At 41.1% G+C, this 19,444-nt stretch overlaps 1 protein-coding gene across 1 annotated transcript in view; it reads right to left on the bottom strand.

Moving 5' to 3' along the window:
- Positions 1 to 3,208: 3,208 nt before the first annotated feature.
- Positions 3,209 to 19,444, bottom strand: part of INTU (inturned planar cell polarity protein) — an 86,968-nt gene continuing 70,732 nt past the window's right edge. The window contains exons 11-16 of the mRNA XM_065405534.1: positions 19,126 to 19,347; positions 18,013 to 18,504; positions 16,899 to 16,996; positions 15,165 to 15,354; positions 5,299 to 5,456; positions 3,209 to 3,320 (exon numbers count right to left, since the gene is read on the bottom strand). Coding sequence (XP_065261606.1) covers positions 3,209 to 3,320; positions 5,299 to 5,456; positions 15,165 to 15,354; positions 16,899 to 16,996; positions 18,013 to 18,504; positions 19,126 to 19,347 — 1,272 coding nt within the window. The remainder of the gene's footprint in view (positions 3,321 to 5,298; positions 5,457 to 15,164; positions 15,355 to 16,898; positions 16,997 to 18,012; positions 18,505 to 19,125; positions 19,348 to 19,444) is intronic.

Genomic DNA, 19,444 nt, shown 5'->3' with positions numbered 1-19,444 from the left:
TCTATTCTTTAACTGGAATGTTGTAGCTAGGATTTTTCCATACTATTTCTTTTTGAATTTGTCTAATTAGTTTGTAGGAAATGCCTATAACTGACTGGTATTTTCAACAGGATAGACATTTTACATCAACAATTTACACCAATAGCTTAGGGGTATCATAGTGCAGTTAATTATTATACAATTATTAAAACAGTCCAGAGCTCCCTATGGCTTTCACTTCCATCTCCAACAGATACCAAAAGGCAATACATACCCCAACTAAAGCAAACTTTAATACTTGTTAAGATTTTGTGTTAGAATGAAAGCAAAGTAACTTCCAAAATGCATGGAATGTGTAAAATGCATGGAATGTGAAAAGCATATGAGGTCACAGTTAAAGTTTCGCATTATAGTGCATGGTTGTTGAAGCTGGGGTATCTACTGCCTAGAGGTATCTGCTGGGGAAGGAAGTGAAAGCTTTATGGAACACTGGAGTAAATGGGGTGTGTCCTGTTGAAGTCTTAACCTTAAATGTAGTTTTTGTTTGGTAATATGACACGGAACACACCACAAACACGAAAAGCAGTTAAAAAAGTTATTACATAGGCAGCCATCTAAAGGTAGCTCATTGTCTTGCTAAATGGAGATCAGATTGTGCTGTAAGCTTGGTTCTCCGTGCCTGGGCTAGCAGGGGTTAGAAAGCAGCATGGTTAGCCTGAGGGTTTTTTAGGGAGTGACTTGCTTCACTTGTACAACTCTAACTATTATCCCAATAATGGATTCCAAAGAGCTTTATGTCTCGCCTATGGCTGGACTGGGGGGATCCCCATGACATGGGTGGGGTGGGCTGGGTATAAATGGGGAACATCCCACCCAGTAACTAAAAGGATAAGGCAAATGGAAACTGAGCTAATAGTTAAAAGAAGGCCTTTCCTGTTTACATAAGTTTTATATGCAGCTACAGTTTGCAATAATCAGCTAGATACTGAAGACTAATAAACATTTTATGCACCTCTACAAAATGCTGAGATATGTATTATGAAGAATATTTTATAGAAAAACCCTGTTCCAATTGTTTTCCAGCAGGACCCACAATATCAGCACATTTGAAAGAGTGTAATCAGATGAAGGATTATATTTTAAACTTTTATTTAGCTCAGGCACAGTCTAGTACACCAGCAAATAATTATGGAACTATTTGTCTTACCGAGCTAATACTTGAATTTTCCCTCTGTTTCCGTACAGAGTATGTTTAAATTTATTCAGTACAACAAATGCGGCCAGATTTTTAAATGTATTTAGGTGCCTATCTTCCATTGGTTTGGGAGTTAGGCACCTAAATACCTTTAAAAATTTGATGGATGGTCATCAATGGGACTTCTTCAACTGGAAGCAGTGCAGTAAAGATTGTTTTCCTTTTTTCTAAGCTCCTTCTTCCATCTGCAAAACAATCCCTCATACAGTTTAACACTAAGTAGTTTTAAAGTAGTTTTGAAGCATTTTGCCTTTCCAAAATGCTGTACACACATCAGAAATAGTACAACATGTTCTTTACAAACAATAAAGTAAACCTCAAATCACATCTCTGTGGCGATCCTCATTCTGCAGATGGGGAACACAGATGCAGAGAGATTAAGACCAACATTTTCAAGATGGCCACTTTCACAAGTATCACTTGAATCTAGCAAAGACATGCTTCTGTTTGTACCTGTATCCCTTCTTTTATTTCAGCATACAAGTGCTTGCCTAATATGAATCGATTTAGTTAAATTGGTACAATTTTCACACGCAGACAAGACCCAAGAAATATATTTGAAAATGACAGCCGACTGCAATTACCTTTGATTTCTTCAACAATCTTCAGCTTGAGTTATCCAACCATACGGCTTAAAATGCAACTTTAAGTTTAATCATGCACTTTAATAGCTTGCATTCTCTTGCTGGGCAAACCAAGAAAAGCAACCAGCGATGACAGAACCAGAAAGAACAGTTCAACTGTTGACATGGAATGTGATGAGATGCTCCCCGAGAAGCCAGCACCAAGTGTTAGGGTTGGGGTGGGGGGTGGAAGAGAAACGGGGACTAAAAACATACATTCTAAATAAAACCAGCTTTTAAGAAAGCTGTTGAAAATAGCAGGCCCGTGGATTACAAAACTTCCAACGGTTTGTAGGAAAGATGGACTTTGTAGAAGACACCTTGATTTTGCAAGAGTTTTGTTTCCATTTGCCTCATATGAATGTTTTTTATAGGATAGTCAATAGGTATATGAAGAAAAATATCCTACTGTAAACCATAACAAGGCTAACCAAACTAATATTGCCTAATGTGGCAAACCAGAAAATGGATGAGTGTGTACAAAAAATATAGAAGGCACACAGTTTTCCCCCTACAAATATACAAAATTCTTTATTATAACAGCATCAACATCATATAAAAATATTTATGTTCGTGCCTAGCTTTCAGAAACAAAACCACCAGTTAAAGCCTTTTTTCACATACTTTCGTACCTATTATACTTTCATAACGATCAAAATTACTCTATAACAAATGTAGTACTTTGTTATTTACAATGCTATTCATGAAATCTATTAAAATATCAATATTATTATAGCCCTTGGCTGTATGAAAGATCACAATGGATAAAAAAAGATAACATGCTAATTTTGTGTGTTTTGTAGCCCCTAATCCAGATGCTGTTGGTTTTCCTTTCATTTTGATTAACAGAGGAGTACTAAAACCATCCACCAATTGTTCATGCCTTCAGAGCTTCATGTGCTTAATTACCAGGGAAAGTTATGTTTTTTCCACTGCTGACTACCAAATATCTAGACAGTATATCAAGTGTAATATTTTGCACTTGATATTAAACATTGGACATTACTGGAATGTACTTGTTATGCTAATGTTTTATGTAGTAAAGCTACACTCAGGATAAGTAATTCCATCTTTTTATTCATCATGATCCATTTGACTGTATCTAAAATTAATATTTTTTGCTTCTCCCAAAAACATCATCTCCCGTAGGTAGCTGATGATGTAGTAAATCAGCAATAACGTGTTACTTCAGTGTTTAACAAAGCTAGTTCACAAGGCAGATTTATCTTTTTAAAGCACTTCAAAAGAACACACAGAAGGGCATCACAATTTACTCGGTTTCTGGTTATATTTAAGTGCTTTAGATGGATTCCAGCACTGTTCAGGACTGCTGCTTAGTCAGGGAGCACATCTATATAGCTAAGCCAAAGGACAGTTTAAAAGCCAGTTCAACAGCAACTTCTGTGACTGAATCATGAAAACAGACATAAAACTCCTGAGGTTTTGGATGTAGGAAGAGTCTCCTGGAGAAAAACAAAAATCCAGTGTCAGAGGGAGGCGGTCACCATTCTAGAAATTCTATTTGTGTTTTACAAGATTTCAATAGCATGTTGAAAGTAATTGCAAACCAAGACTAATAGCAGATTTCCACAGTTCTGGAAATCTTTTAGTTCCCATTTATTAGATATTTAAAACAATTTAAATTTCACCTCTACTCAGTTTTCTTCAAGACTCTATAGGGCAAAAGTTCTTCATGTTCTCAATATTCATTCCCATGATACTGGGTTCTCTGCAATATTTCAAATTTCTGTGCTCTCAAGCTACACTCACAAGAGTGCTTGAGAAGAAAACTATATAGTATTCACATCCTTTTAAATGTAATATTGTTTTTTTCAGCAGGTACATTCCTACATGTCAGCTCTCTGGTTGCCTACCGGATGGGAACCAAAACCATTAAGTTATTAATATGTGAGCACAGTAGTTTTCTCCACAAGTGGTACTGAGTTTCACCTGATGTCACACATTGAGCATGCTGAGACTGGAAAACTGAAGCTTTTCTTAACAGGGCCAGTAAGAGTTTAAACAGTACCCAGGATTTTAACCTTTTAAATCTTAATAGCATTATAGATGCTCACACAAAGTAGTTACATACACTTATTTGTCTTCAGTAGTATATAGGAATTTTTCTTTTTTTTTTAAATATTTGAGTTGAAGGGAAATTGGCAGTACTATAAATTGACATACTTTGTAATAGAGATGAGAGTTGATCATAAGAACTTCTAAAATTATGATTCCAGACCAAATCCATTATTTATTAATTATTATTAGGTTACATTCACTCTAAATGCTTTAGAAACAAGAGTTTGTGCCATATACTGAAATGAGGTGTTGGGAAGATTATTCATGGTAAGCCGGTTTGTGGTCGTCTTCTCCCAAGCTAGCTGGGCAAAAGCCTTTACTATTGGCTTTATAGCTCCACAATTGAGGACACAACTTCAGTGAATCAATCAACTACAGTAAATAAACTCCAAGCCAGCCCCGTGCCCTTAATAATTTGCTGCTGGCACGTTGAAATTATGGCTCAATGGGAACCTCAGTCTTCCTTCTTTTTCTTCTTCTATCCTTCTAACAAGGACACCAAAGATAGAATGAAAGAGACAAAGAAGGAATTACTGATGTTGATTAACAGATCGTGATCCTACTTTCTGATTACTGAAGCTATAATGCTGACAGTAAAGGCTGTGGCCTGTTAGGGTGGGAGAAGAAGGATGTAGACAAGTGGTGGTTATAGAATATGGCCTAATGCCGAGGACCTAAACAATTATAAAATTTGCTAGTCATAACTGTTCAAGTTACACTATAATTATCTTCCCACTATAGAGTAGGTTTGATGTTTAATATTTACTTGACAAACTCTAGCACTGTGTGGTGCCAGGCTATACAAATAAGCATGAGACAGCTGTGCAATAAAGACCATACCCACCAGAACCCAACTGAAGATCAATTTGAAGATCACTTAAGAAAAAATAATTAACACTTAATATAACCAACAACAGAAAAGTAATTATAATCCATTTACAATGATAATGGCAGAGTTTAATTTCACGTGTTTGTATTTGAAAGCACATTGAAATAAAGACGGCTTTACAAAATGTTGCAAGTGGATTGGTAGTTTAATATCTCAAATATGTTCTCCCCAATAATAGTTAAAATTGTTCACTTCTCTTTTCATCCCCTCTGAATTTTGTGCATTTCCATCGTTCATTTCCCCACACCACTGAATAAGAGTTGTGTGCTGGAATAGCAGCACAGGTATGATTCACTTGCAAAGTGGGGACAGTGCAGAGGTCTGAGAGGTTAGAAGGAGAACAAAGAAAACACAAGATAGCGCAAGATACCAGAATATCAAGACACAGCTACAATAGTGGTGGCTGCTATAGAAAACTCTATGATAGATAGATACATCTGAATTTAAACCCGAGTAAGTTTCTTTCTACTTACCCTACAACCCAGTAAGTCATAGTTGGTGGTGGTTTCTTCTGGTCAGTCCAGTTATCAGGGGAACACTCAAACAAAACCCCATGTTCTCTCACTAGACTGAGGTCAGAACTTGCTTTTCTGGAATCTGAATTGCTCCCACTGTCTGCATTTTTCTTTTTCTGTAAAATAGCAAATTAAATGTTAATATAGCATGAAGTATTTTTTCTGCATAAATAAACAGAAGGCTAATGAACTGCAAATAAATAAATTAATGGAGATATCCCATCTCCTAGAACTGGAAGGGACCTTGAAAGGTCATCAAGTCCAGCCCCCTGCCTTCACTAGCAGGACCAAGTACTGATTTTGCCCCAGATCCCTACGTGGCCCCCTCAAGGATTGAACTCACAATCCTGGGTTTAGCAGGCCAATGCTCAAACCACTGAGCTATCCCTCCCCCCAAATGAATCACACTGCAGTGTGATTCATTTGGGAGGAACAGGTAAGTTGCTGGTTCTGTGTGGGATGATCTTGATATCATAATTACTATAGCCTGTAAAACAAGATTTGGAAGGTAAAATTAATTTCCTAATGTGTAGTTTTATTTTCTCCACGTGGCTACACACAGTTCTGTTAGTTTGATAGAGATGGTCTTTCAGACTTTGTTCCACATATTGGAGAAGGATACAAGCTCTCTTTTGTGATTGTTTTTCCTCTCCAAACTGAATGCTCACTCTCCCTGCTAATGCATAGGAGGTAATACAGCCACACTGAGAAGCAAGGTATGCTGCCATAGCTAAGGAAAAGCAAGAATAACAACAAAAATGTGACAAAACAAATAATAAGTTAACATTGCACCAGAAAAGGATATTTGAATGAACTTTCTTAGACAGGAGTTTCTTTTTTAAATAAACAATTGAAATAGGCAGCAGTTTTAATAGGCAGCAAGTTTAAAACAAACAGGAAGTATTTTTTCACACAACGCATAGTCAACCTGTGGAACTCCTTGCCAGAGGATGTTATGAAGGCCAAGACTATAACAGGGTTCAAAAAAGAACTAGATAAATTCATGGAGGATAGGTCCAACAATGCCAGAAGCTGGGAATGGATGACAGGGGATGGATCACTTGACGATTACCTGTTCTGTTCATTCCCTGTGGGGCACCTGGCATTAGCCACTATCAGAAGACAGGATACTGGGCTAGATGGACCTTTGGTCTGACCCAGTATGGCCGTTCTTATGTTCTTAATACCTTACTAAAAACACTTTCTCTCCTGTTCTGAACATTCCATCAAAAAAGGTTATTCCTCTGCTCTGCCAAGTCAGTAAGGATAAGAAAACCTTTGTAGAAGTGCAGGATGTTTTCTCGTTGAACAGCTGGCACCCACATGGAGAAGATAAAATTATATGCAAGGAAACTAATTTTCTCTTTCTCCTGAGAGAAAGTACCCATTGTCCTGTTATTCCAGTATTGATGATGGCTTCCCTCTCACAAAGGGGAGGCAAAACAGATCCCAGTGGGGATAAAACATTGCAGGCTGGGAGTTTCAAAAGTGCTTACCATGGCCCAGCTCTGCTTCTACTGAAGTTACTGGGAGTTTTTAATAAGTAAAACTAGTGCTTAGTAAAGGAGTGCCCAAGGAGTGACTGAAGATCAAATTGTTGCATGGCAGATCTCATTGTAAGGTGCTCTGAGCTGCAATGCCCATGAGGTAGACAGGTATCTGGTGAGTGACCCCTTACTGTTGCAAAGAGTTTTGAGTAGACAATCTGTAGGTCTTAAAATAAAAGTATGATGACATGAGGAGAAACTGAAGTGCATATTCCTCTGAAGTAGGTTCTGCTTCAACCACCATGTAGTGTGGAGGAAGTGCTAAGCTGGGGGAATTCCCCATTTCCTCTGGAATCTTGCAAAGACCCCTTCTCCTTCAGAGTTGCTGCTAGGTTGAAGGGAGAGGAAAAGAGGCCTCCCTGGAAAGGAAAATATACAGAGAAAGCCCGGAGGGACTTCTGTTTGTCTTAGGCAGAAACAGATGACAGGACTTTCAACTTGGCTGTAGTACTGCAAGCTTGCCAACAAGGGTGGAAGACATTCAACTTGCTGAGTTGGGAGGGGCTGGGGGGAAAAGATTGCTGATGGAAAATATCAGAAGAGGAACCTCATGTCTACCAGCAAAGGAAGGGACAAAGATGTAAAGCCCATCAGTACTGGATTAACAGAACAGTGGATACCCATGTGGTCGAAAGGTTTTTAACTGCTCAAACTGTGCTTCTTTCCAGAGTTGATACAGTAAACTTCTGAAACACTGCCCACTAATGCAATAGTGGAGAATGAAACACAGAGTATGGGACTTCAGATACAGCCCCTCCCTAGAGCGTCTACCATTACTGCAGAGAAGAGCTGCCTGTCACAGTCTGGTCATGCTGATGTTGCCACTTTGAAGACCTAAGGTCACCAAACAAGCTATAAATATATATATCAGCTAGCATTCCAAATACTTCTCTCAAATAAAAATGTGTAGTTGTCTTATCCAATTTTCCATTTGATGTTTGTCCACCATCCATAATCTGGCATCATTTACACTACTCATTCAGAAAGTAACAAGGACAGGAAGGGCAGGGAACTTGTAAATCAGGAATAAAGTGTATTGGCAGAGTTTTGTTCGCTATTAGTAGTGTACTTTCATGAGCATTAAAATTCCTTCCCCTCCACATTTATACACTGATCAGAACTGTGACACACTATACCTCAAAGTAACACCCTGGAACCTCCATATTCACCACTGTGATATGACTATGATATGTTTTGTACAAAGTATGCCTTGTGAAGCGTCATTTAAGAAGTCTTGATTTGCTGAACATTAATATCCTGTTGGATTGTATGTACTGTACCATCATTGTATGTGAAGTTATGAAGTATTGCTATATGTGTTACTGAAATATGTTGTGAGGTTGGAAAACACCCAGAGCTGGTCTTTCAGTTGCAACAAAGGAGCAGCTATCACTGGCCAGACAGGCATTAATGGCCCATCAAGAAGAATCCACTCTCCCAGAGGCTCCTTAGAGAGGGCACATACACATAGAGAGTGCCTGACCAATGGGGACTGCCTGACCCCCACATCACAGCAAGGATCTTTCTAGCAGCTGGAAGAAGGTATAAAGGAGGGACAGTGACATCATCACTTGGCCTCTCTCCCCTCCCATCTCAACACCTGGAACATTGTTTAGAAGACAAAGATTTTGAGCTAGGGAGATTGGTCCAGGCATAGAAGGGAGTCCAGTCTGTGTATTGAGGAACTGTGAGCTGCCTGTAATGTGTCTGTTAGGGTAAGAGACTGCTTGATTAAAATTTTGCTTAGGGCAGGTCCACACTACAGCCTAAGTTGATATAACTTGTGTCGTTCAGGGGTGTGAAAAAGCTCCCCCCCAAAGGTATTGCAAATTTCACACTGTCCACACCGGTGCTATGTCGGTGGGAGACGTTCTCCTGACAACATAGCTTCCACTTCTCACTGAGGTGGAGTAATTATGACGAGAGCGCTCTCTCCTGTTGGCATAGCACTTCTTCACCAGACGCGCAACAGCGGTGCAGCTGCGCCGCTGTAGTGTAGACTTGCCCTAAAGTTAAAGTTAGAATTTACACTGCATTTCTATTTTACTTCTTAAGTAACCAATTTTGATCTCTATGCCTGCTGCTTATAATCACTTAAAATCTATCTTTCTGTAGTTAATAAATCTGTTTTATACTTTACCTAAAAGTTTGCTTTTAGTTGAAGTGCTTGGGGAATCTCAGCTCAGGGTAACAAGGGCACGTTCATTACCCTTTTGTCGGAGTGGCAAACTAGTTAATGAGTTTGCATTGCCCAAGGGAGTCTTGAGCAGTGTAAGACGGTATATTTCTGGGGTGCAAGGCTGGGGTGATTGACTGGTGCCTATCTCTGTATGATTCATGAATGGCTCAGGGAGCACTCATGCAATTTAGCTGGGTGTGAAACAGCCCAGGCTGGAGAGGTAAGGGAGCACAGCGGTCCCCCAGTTCCAGGTTGTACCCCGGGGATCCCGTACAAGATCACACTTATTTCAGATGTTGAAGAAAAACATCAGACTCTAAGTTGCCTGTCACCTACTGTACAGTATGTAGGGTTTCTGGTTTTCTGTGTTTATTTTTCCCCATTCCAGTGTTTATTTTGAATTTTTGCATACATTTAAAATAGTAAAAATCGGTGATTTTTCAGTGTTCAGAAAATGGTCCAAAATTCATTATTAATTAATTTTATTACAATCATTTTGTTTCAATATTGTGCATCTCTATAAAATTCCAAACCACAGCAAAGTTTCGTTGATCTAAAAATCATACAATGTGAATACATATTTCTGTGTATCTTAGTTATCCATTTATCATGTATTGTAAACGAAATAGTCCAAACTTGTCTTCCTGAGCCATAGCTTTCCAAATGCCAAGCAGACAGCTACAGCATATGTTGCTGGACCAAATGCACAAAAACGGTCTGTAAATTTTCTCACAGGAATAGTCTGGTTATCCAGTCCCAAAATGTTATAAAACTGGTTTACACATGTGTGCCTGATTCTCCTCAACAAGAAAATCTTTGTTCTCCATACCATATTCATCAGTTCTTTTTGACCTACAGGGCATTGTGAGCTCAGCTGGCGTCCACTGTAATGACATGTGACTGAAACAGGCAGGAAGGGTGCATGCTGATGTGGCTGTGGCCATAACAAATGTTTTCACTTTCAGACGCGTGTATCCCTTTTTATTGGTTACACCTGGAAATGCCTACGCATGTGTCAGTGGTTTCTTTATCCAGGTACTTTTGGTGTAAACTAAAAATTGGAAACCTCATGTACTTGTTAGTTGTGACCAAAGGCAATCTGAACTTAAAAGAAAAGGTTTTTCAACTTGTGTTATTTTAACTGCTTATATGCAAAACCAAAATTCTCCTTTTTTCAGCTTTTGGATTTCTATACCTCCCTATAGAAGTACCAAAGGTATAAACTAATTTGCAGCCAAGATTCCAGTCAACAGAGCCTCAATTTATGTACAGTTGATGAAAAAATTCTCACTATTCGGGTATTTTTCTAAGTATTAAGCAATCCTAACAGATTTATGTCTGGAGTAACAGTCCAATTTGGAAAGACCTCTTAGGTACACACGCCTCACACCTCCAAACTACAAACAAACTTGAAGGAAGACTTCACTGCTGTTTGCAAACTGCATTCATTCAATCTGTACCAGTGCTTTCCATTCCTCACCATTTGAAGAGAATTAAAGTACAGTTTTACCTACAGGCAGCATGGTGAGGGAATGCCACCTGGTCAATAGCTTGGGATTACTTCTCTCTCACTAACTGCTCTGTCTGCTACTTCTAAGAGCTTAAAAAAATGGTATACAACATCCACGTATATTTATGACAAAATGTAAAGTTTTTGCCCTCAAAGGAGTTGGAAAGTTCAAGGAATTAGTCATGGATTGTCAGTAATGACTGACAGTTGCTACAAACAAACCAGGACTGTAGAAAAAAATTGTATTGGACACACATCAGTGGATCTATTTATAATCCAAGTCTCTAAAGATGTGACATTCATTTATTTAGGTTTTTTTGTGTGCATCTACTAATATCTTGCATCTAGGTGAATTACATACAAAGTAAAACTAGGGCTGTCAAGCGATTAAAAAAATGAATTGTTAAAGAAGAACAGAATGCCATTTATTTTAAATAGTTTTGGATGTTTACTAAATTTTCCAATATATTAATTTCAATTACAACACAAAATACAAAGTGTACAGTGCTCACTTTATATTTAAAGAGCAGCTGGAGCCGGGGAGGAGAAGTGCCCGGCTGGCGGCTGGGGTCCGGAGGCAAGGGGGGCTGCCCGAAGCCGGTAGCGCTGGCTCGGGCAGCTTGGCTCTTAAACAGAGCCGGCTGCGGTCCGGAGGCATGGGGGCTGCCCGAAGCCCGAGCGCTACCGGCTTCACAGGTTTGCCGGGCAGCCTCCAGAGCCTGCGCCGCCGGCTGGGCGCTTCCCCTCCCGGGCTCCAGCTGCGCTGGGGAAGCGCTGGCCGGGGGCAGAGGGTCTGGGGGCTGCCCGGCAAACCGTGAAGCCGGTAGCGCTTGGGCAGCCCTTTTCGCGTGGCTGGGAGGGAGGAGGGGGAGTTAGGGCGGGGACTTTGGGGAATGGGCGGGGAATGGGCGGAGTTGGGGCGGGGCTGGGGGTGGGAAAGGGGCGGGGCCAGGGCCCCGTGGAGTGTCCTCTTTTTTTATTTTTTAAATATGGTAACCCTAGTCTTAGTGATTGGCTGAACAAGAAGTAGAACTGAGTGGACTTGTAGGCTCTGAAGTTTTACTTTTATTGTTTGAATGCAGTTATGTAAAAAAAAAAAAAAAAAAAGCTACATTTGCAAGTTGCACATGCACGATAAAGAGATTGCACTTCAGTACTTGTATGAGGTGAACTGAAAAATACTATTTCTTTGTCATTTTTACAGTGCAAATATCTGTAATAAAAATAATCATATAAAGTGAGCACTGTACCCTTTGTATTCTGTGTTGTAATTGAAATCAGTATATTTGAAAATGTAAAAAAGCACCCAAAATATTTAATAAATTGCAATTGGTATTCTATTGTTTAACAGTGCGATTAAAAGTGTGATTAATCACGATTAATTTTTTTAATCACGATTAATTTTTTTGAGTTAATCGTGTGAGTTAACTGTGATTAAACAACAGCCGTAAGTAAAACAAATTTTCGATCAAATACTAAGTATACCCAGGTTTCAGAAATTCTTAAAACTTAATATCCTCAAAAACCTGCCTAGGCTTGCCAACCCTCCCGGTTTCACTGGGAGTCTCCCGGAATTACGCCCTATCTCTGAGGTTACTGCAGCCAAACCGGGAGATTTTAGACGCTGAAAGTCTGGTGGCACAGTGGGGCTAAGGCAAGCTTCCTGCTTGCCCTGGAACTGTGCTGCTCCCAGAAGCGGGTGGCTTGTTCCTACGGGAACTGTGGCCAATGAGAACTGCAGGGGCGGAACTTGTGGGCACAGGCGTGTGCGGAGCCTCCTCCACACCAGGGGCCGCAGGGATGAGCCAGCTGCTTCTGGGAGTGGCGCGGGGCCAGGGCAGGCAGGGAGCCTGCCTTAGCCCTGCTGCACTGCTGCCTTGGAGCCGCCCGAGGTAAGTGCCTCCCAGCCGGAACCTGCACCCCACAACCCTCCTGCGCCCCAACCCTCTACCGCAGCCCGGAGCTCCCTCCTGCACCCAAACTCCCTCCCAAAACCTGCACCCGTCACTCCTCCCACACCCCAGCCCCCTCCAGCACCCATACTCCCTCCCAGAGCTTGCACCCCGCACCCACTCCTGCACCCCAGGCCCCTGCCCCAGGCGCAGCCTGGAGCCCCCTCCCACATTCCGAACCCCTTGGCCCCACCCCCCAGAAGAGAGCCCACACTCCCTTCTGCACCCCCAACCCCCTGCCCCAGCCTGGTGAAAGTGAATGAGGGTGGGGAAGAACGAGCAACGGAGGAAGTGGGGATGGAGTGAGGGGAGTGGGGCCTCAGAGAAGGGGCGGGGCAAGGGTGTTTGGGTTTGTGTGATTAAACAGTTGGCAACCCTAAATCTGCTAGAACAATGATCTTCTCCATGACTCACTATCCAAACTTCCCACTAATCCACCACTACCAGAAAAAAGACTGGGAGAACAGGAATGTTTTGCAGCTTATCCTGATAGTCACAAAGTACAAATTCTGATGACTTAAGACCTCATGTGATTTTCACAACCAAGGATCCCTTGCTAAAAAACACCCTGGCACCAGATTCCACCCAGATAAAGCTTGAAGTGACTCAGATAATCACAATTGCCATGATTTCACATGGCAGAGAGACAGTGTCTCAAGTGGACGAGGCCCATATGCACACAGCTGTTCAAACAGCCCGGAGTTCCTAAAGATGCGAGCGTCATGCACCTTTCCTGGCCATCCCACGTTGATGTCGGTAAAATGTCCTTTGTGATCCACCAGTGCTTGCAGCATCATTGAGAAGTACCCTTTGCGCTTTATGTACTGGTTGGCAAGGTAGTCTGGTGCCAAGATAGGGATATGCATTCCGTCTATCCCCCCACCACTGTTAGGGAAACCCATTGCAGCAAAGCCATCCACTATTACCTGCACATTTCCCAGAGTCTCTACCCTTGATAGCAGAAGGTTAGTGATTGCATTGGCTACTTAGATCACAGCAACCCCCACGGTAGATTTTCCCTCTCCGAATTGATTCCCGACTGACCGGTAGCAGTCAAGTGTTGCAAGCTTCCACAGGGCTATCGCCACTCGCTTCTCAACTGTCAGGACAGGTCTGATCTTGGTATTCCTGCGCTTCAGGGCAGGGGAAAGCAACTCACACAGTTCCACAGTTACACATGTGAAAGTTGCGCAGCCACTGGGAAGCATCATATCTGCAACACTATGCGGTCCCACCAGTCTGTGCTTGTTTGCCGGGCCCAGAATCGGCGTTCCATTGTATGAGCCTGCCCCACTGTCGCCATGCTGTCCCAATTGCAACATCCCGTGCTTTCAGGAATGTCTGTGTCCATGTCCTCCTCACAGTCGTCCTCGTGCTGGCGTTTCATAGCCAGGTTCTGCACATACTGCAGGATAATGCGTCAGGTGTTTACAATGCTCACAACAGCAGCGGTGAGCTTAGCGGGCTCCATGCTTGCTGTGCTATGGTGTCTGCACAGGTAAGCCAGGAAAAAAGGCATGAAACGATTGTTTGCCGTTGCTTTCAAGGAGGGAAGGAGAAAGGGAGGGGAATCTGATGACGTGTACCCAAAACCACCCGTGAAAATGTTTTTGCCCCATCGGGCATTGGGAGCTTAACCCAGAATTCCAATGGGCAGTGGGGACTGTGGGATAGCTACCCACAGTGCACCACTCCATGAGTCGATGCTAGCCACGGTACTGAGGACGCACTCCGCCGACCTACTGCGCTTATTGGGGACATACACAATCGACTGTATAAAATCGCTTTCTAAAGATCGAATTCTATAAATTCGACCTAATTTCCTAGTGTAGATATACCCCTAGAAGAGATTACTTGGCAACATGCTTGAAAGGAGTTGGTAGTTGCAATGTGTTTTTTACTGGACAGATGTCCACATTAAAAAACCCACCATTACAAACATTAGTGGCTGGCCAATTTGTTGGCAGTTTTAGCAGGGAGGCCAAAGAGACTGCGAATGAGCTACCCTCTCACCTTCAGAGATAGTCTCTTCAGATCAGGGTTGAAATGCAGTGGCAGGGCAGGGTGGTGGGGGGGGGGGAGAAGCTTAAACTGTCACTGCACATGCTATACACTTTCTGTGAAGAAACAGAGAACTTAAATCTCCTGTGTTGTCAAGCTAGAATATTTCAAAAGCACTAAATTAACAACAAAAAACCTGTTTTTGTAGAAGGCAGGAGTGGGTAAATGATTTTAGTTCCTCTCTTGCCATTCTCTCCTAGAGGCCTTCTGTGAAACTCTTTACTAAATTATGGACAGTACAGGAGTCATAACACCACATCCCACAAAGCAATCTAATTCTCTGATTCTCAGAGCACTGTCTTGGGGAGGTGAAGCTCTTTTGACATGCATGTTTGGTTGGACTGCCTGTCAAAGAGGCAGTCTGTCCATATAAGTAAAACACTTAGTAAATTAAAAAGAACGCTCACAAAGAATCTTCTACTGGGGAACTATTTAAATGCTGAAGTGATAGTAGTCTTGAAAATATTAACTAGGAGATTTAAGTAAAGAAAAAAGTACAAAGTACAAAAAGTATAAAAAAAAAAAAAAGTACAAAAAGATACAAGAAAACAATTGTGTTAGACAACGTTTCTTACTTCTTTCATCACAGCCTGCTGGAAAATGGAGCGAATTGAAAGACAGCAACGATGAAAATTCTTGATTAGCTGAGGGTGGATGGATCCACTGAGCTGTTGTACTTCTTTGTGCGTAGGAGTAATAAAGATTCCTTGCATTGTTTCTAAAGAAATATAGTGGAAGAGGGTGTTCTCAGGACCAGATGTCAACCTTCAAAAATTAGAGAATAAGTGATTTTGAATGAAACTTTGGCTAGACAACATACTCTCTTACACTTTATTGCTTTCTGTTGGTGGTAACATGGTATGAGAATGGAACCAGACATTGTCAAGATTTTCCTATTTCTACACAAGATACATTTCCTTCTAATTAAAACTGTTAACACTGATTATTTTAAAAGTGATCATGGAGGTAACTGGGAGTTACTGTCCTACTCCAAATAGGTAGCATAACAATGGGTATTGAGCTCAGTTTCCTTGTCAGTTTGAGGAGCAGGAGTGTGGAGGGATAAGGGGAGCTTCCTAGCTCACTGGCTGGATTGAAGGGTGCAACAGGATTAGGGGAGGGTATCACCTAAAGAAGGTGGGGAGCTGGGCTGCAGAGCCTAATGTCTGGTAGGGGCAACACCTCTTCTCCCATACCCTTAACCCTCAGATGAGGGGAGGGCACTGGGGGCACAGCAATGGTGTTGGGACCAGTTTAAAGGTGTGGAAGGGAGTGGTTAGGGCAGCCTTCCCCAAGATGGCAGGAATTACAGAAGGAAGAACAACCAGCACTAGATAAATTACTGCCAGGTAATTTCTCAGATATGTTAATAAAGTTGCAGCCTAGTTAAAATACATTCCTAGTGTCTTATCTCTCTATGTGTGGTGTTCAGAATAATGCATTGTGGGAGTGGTAGTGTTCATCACTAAGCATATTTAGATATATTGTAGGGAGTAAGGAAAACTGGGTATACAATAATGTAAAAAAAACTCCAGCTGTTTTCCTGCTTGACCACAGTGACTGTGTCTCCTCTGTTTGTGACACAGATACTTTGCTTTTGCAGAAGCCTTGCATTGGAAACTTTTGGCTGGTGTTACGAGCTCAAATTAAGTCAACTACACAGAACTAAGGCTACAAGTATGTCATGGAGGTTGCAGAAATCACGGATTCTGTGACTTTCTGCAATCGTCATGACATTGGGGCTCCACAGCAGCCCGGCCGCCGCAGCAGTGGGGTACACCCCATAGCTCCCAGCCACTATGGTGCCCCCCCCACAGCTCACAGCCCTGCAGGGCAGTGGGGGATCCCCCAGAGCTTTCCAGCTGGCGGCAGCTGTGGGGACCCCGCAGATCCCATCCCTACTGGGTGGCAGGGGATCCACAGTTCCCAGTCGTCACAGGCAGTGGGGGGACCCTCTCTCCAGCTCCCAGCCCTGCTAGGCAGTAGGGGACCCCCCCCCCCCAGCTCCTAGCCTTGTGGTCAGGGGTCCCTCTCAACTCCCTGCCGCTGCATGCAGTGGGGCAGGGTGCTGGACCCTCCTTTCTCCCCATTTTGTCAGGGATGTTTTCAGTAAAAGTCAGGGATAGGTCAAGGCTTCTGTGAATTTTTGGTCATTGCCCGTGACCTGTCCATGACTTTTACTAAAAATATCCATGACAAAATTGTAGCCTTACTCAGAACCTTTGGTGATTTGCATATGCCTTTGGACAAAAATGGTGAATTTTGGTGTCTGAAAAATAAAATATTTAACGAAACCAATAATCTCTTACTTGACAGCATTATAGAGTTCCGTATCTTTCTCTGAAAGATTCTTTTTCAGGTTTCCTAAATGAAAAGGATTTGGAAGGGTATGTTTCTTTTTAGTGACCTAAAAAACAAATGGCACAGTAAACTAACAGAATAAGGACATCTAATCAAGGACCAAAATCCAGCCAACGACATCATTTATTTAAAATGGAAGTATTAAAAAAAATTAAATAGTTTCAGCAATTTTTAGAATGTATTATATAGTGTAAAGTCTATTTCAGGCTAAAACAAACTGGTAGCAATGTTCAATGTATACCAAGTTTCCTTGGTCAATATTGCTTATGCTTTTATAATCTTTGGAAAAATTCTCCAATTACTTTTGTAGTTTTCAACACAGCTATGCCCAATTTAGTCATCAGAAGGCCAAATATTTAGAAGCGATGATGATCTAGATGAAAGAAACAGGTGCTAGTTGTGGTCCTAATCCAAAGCTCACTGAAGACAAGGAGAGTCTTTCAACTGACTTCAGTGTGCTTAAGCAGCTGACTAACTTTATACATATGAGTAGTCTCATTGATAGTTTTAGTTAAGAACTGAAATTATCCTAATGAAACACAGCAAAACCAATACTGACTTCTTAAGCACCAGGAGTTGAATTATATAAATCCAAAACAAATAAATACATAATTATAGCACTAAACTAGCTTTAAAATAATCAAGCATAATTTATAAAAAAAATATAAAGAATTATCCTGTTTCCATTTATACAGAAAAATAATTCCCAATGAATGAGTGAAATGCATCAGTTTTTGTTAATTTTTTCATAGCTGTCTCCACGGTCACAGAATGCAACTAGAATCCGCAACCTTACCGCACATTTCTTAGGCTATGTCTACACTATGCACGTTTTAGCGACACAGCTGTGCCACTACAGCCATGCCGCTAAAAGGCTTGCAGTGTAGCTGCTGTTTTTTCTCAGTGAATATCAGTCTGCCTCACATTTATTAAAACATTTACCTTAAGAAAAGAGGCAAACATCCAGAATAGTATTGATTAATTTCTGAACATTCCCTTGGCTGTACCTACCTTCAAAAGTTAAACAGTTTAATAAATAATACATTGTAATAACAATAATACCTTGAACAAGCTACCACTTCCCTCAGACCCACCAAAACCTTGGGATTCTTTTAGTTCGTGCTTTCGGACCTGATCTACTGTAGAAAGTAGGTTAAGGCCTCCACCTTCTTCAGGACCTTCACTGCCATTGTCAGATCCTCCACTGCTCCTTGAGGGACTGGGCTTACGTGTCCTTAAGGAGGAGTCAGCGAAGAGTGTTCTCTTGCTTGTTGGAGAGGTTGTGATTTTGGAAGTATTTTGCAGTTTACTGAGGATGGGTGGGGTTGTAAAGCTTTCCAGTTTGTCACGTGATGCAGGAAGGAACCAGTCAGCACAAGACAGACATGGAATGGCAGGAGATTCTAATCTTTCCTCTATGCTGGAATCTATTCCTTCCAACTGAAGTATAGTTGCTTTGACCTGATCAACGTATATACAATCTGGTCCCGGATTCCCAATGGCTTTGGAAGTGCAGCCCCCTGTCTCCAGCAAAACACACAGCATAAAGTGTCTCTGTAAAACAAATGGGTATAAAAAGATTAATCTTTGATTTAAAATACTGCATATTGTAGAATCCATTCTATATTGTACGCCTTATCAAATCTAATATGGTATCTCAGCAAATTACAAAGATTTGCAAAACTGGGCACATCCCCTGCCCTCCAACACGAGCCACTTTATGTCAAAATCATTCCTTAGGGTTTTTTTTGCAATCCTCTTGCAAGTGAATGTTTATTTAATCACAAGTTATGAAAAATAAATTACTGTGCATATGAGAAACTGCCTCTTAAATAGTCATTTGCTGGTTATTTTAAAAACAATTTCTGTTCAAAATGTATGAAATATCTGACAAATGTCAGATTATAAAAGTTTCAACTGAAATGAACAAAAGAGCATCAAAATTATGAAAATTTGTATTTATGCTTAATTTTATAAGCTTTATGAATATTTATCATAATTTTATTCCCCAGCTGAAAAATTCTACACCAAGCCACAGCTGCAGTAAGGATGTTTTTTTAAATGATGAGATCAGTGTATGCTTAGTATTGGAAATATGTAATCACATTTAACAATGTAAAGGCAACAGCAGAACTGACAATCATAACCATGGGTGCTCTGGAAATTGTAACTTACCAAACCAACTATTAGTAAAAAGTATCTTGCTTTAGGCTCCCTGTATCCTGTAACACCTGAAGCTTCACTTGATTGGAGGTGATGGTGTGGAAATACTTCTCGCCATATCACTAACTGACCAATCCTCTGTTCTGCTGCCAAGGGTAACAGGCAATAGTGTCGACTATATAAAGCTATATCAATAAGATCCTCCTTTGGTAAGTGATTGCCAATCAAATAGCCCTTAATTAAAGCACAAAAAAGAATGTACATTCAATAAAAATAACAATACTTTTCACTTTATAGTGTCTTTAATCTAAAGATCTCAGTGTTTTACATA

The sequence above is a fragment of the Emys orbicularis genome, chromosome 5 (genome assembly GCF_028017835.1).
Source record: "Emys orbicularis isolate rEmyOrb1 chromosome 5, rEmyOrb1.hap1, whole genome shotgun sequence".
NCBI classification, from domain to species: Eukaryota; Metazoa; Chordata; order Testudines; family Emydidae; genus Emys; species Emys orbicularis.
Note: the sequence above shows the minus strand (reverse complement) of the source record. Positions and strands in the feature narration are given on the sequence as shown.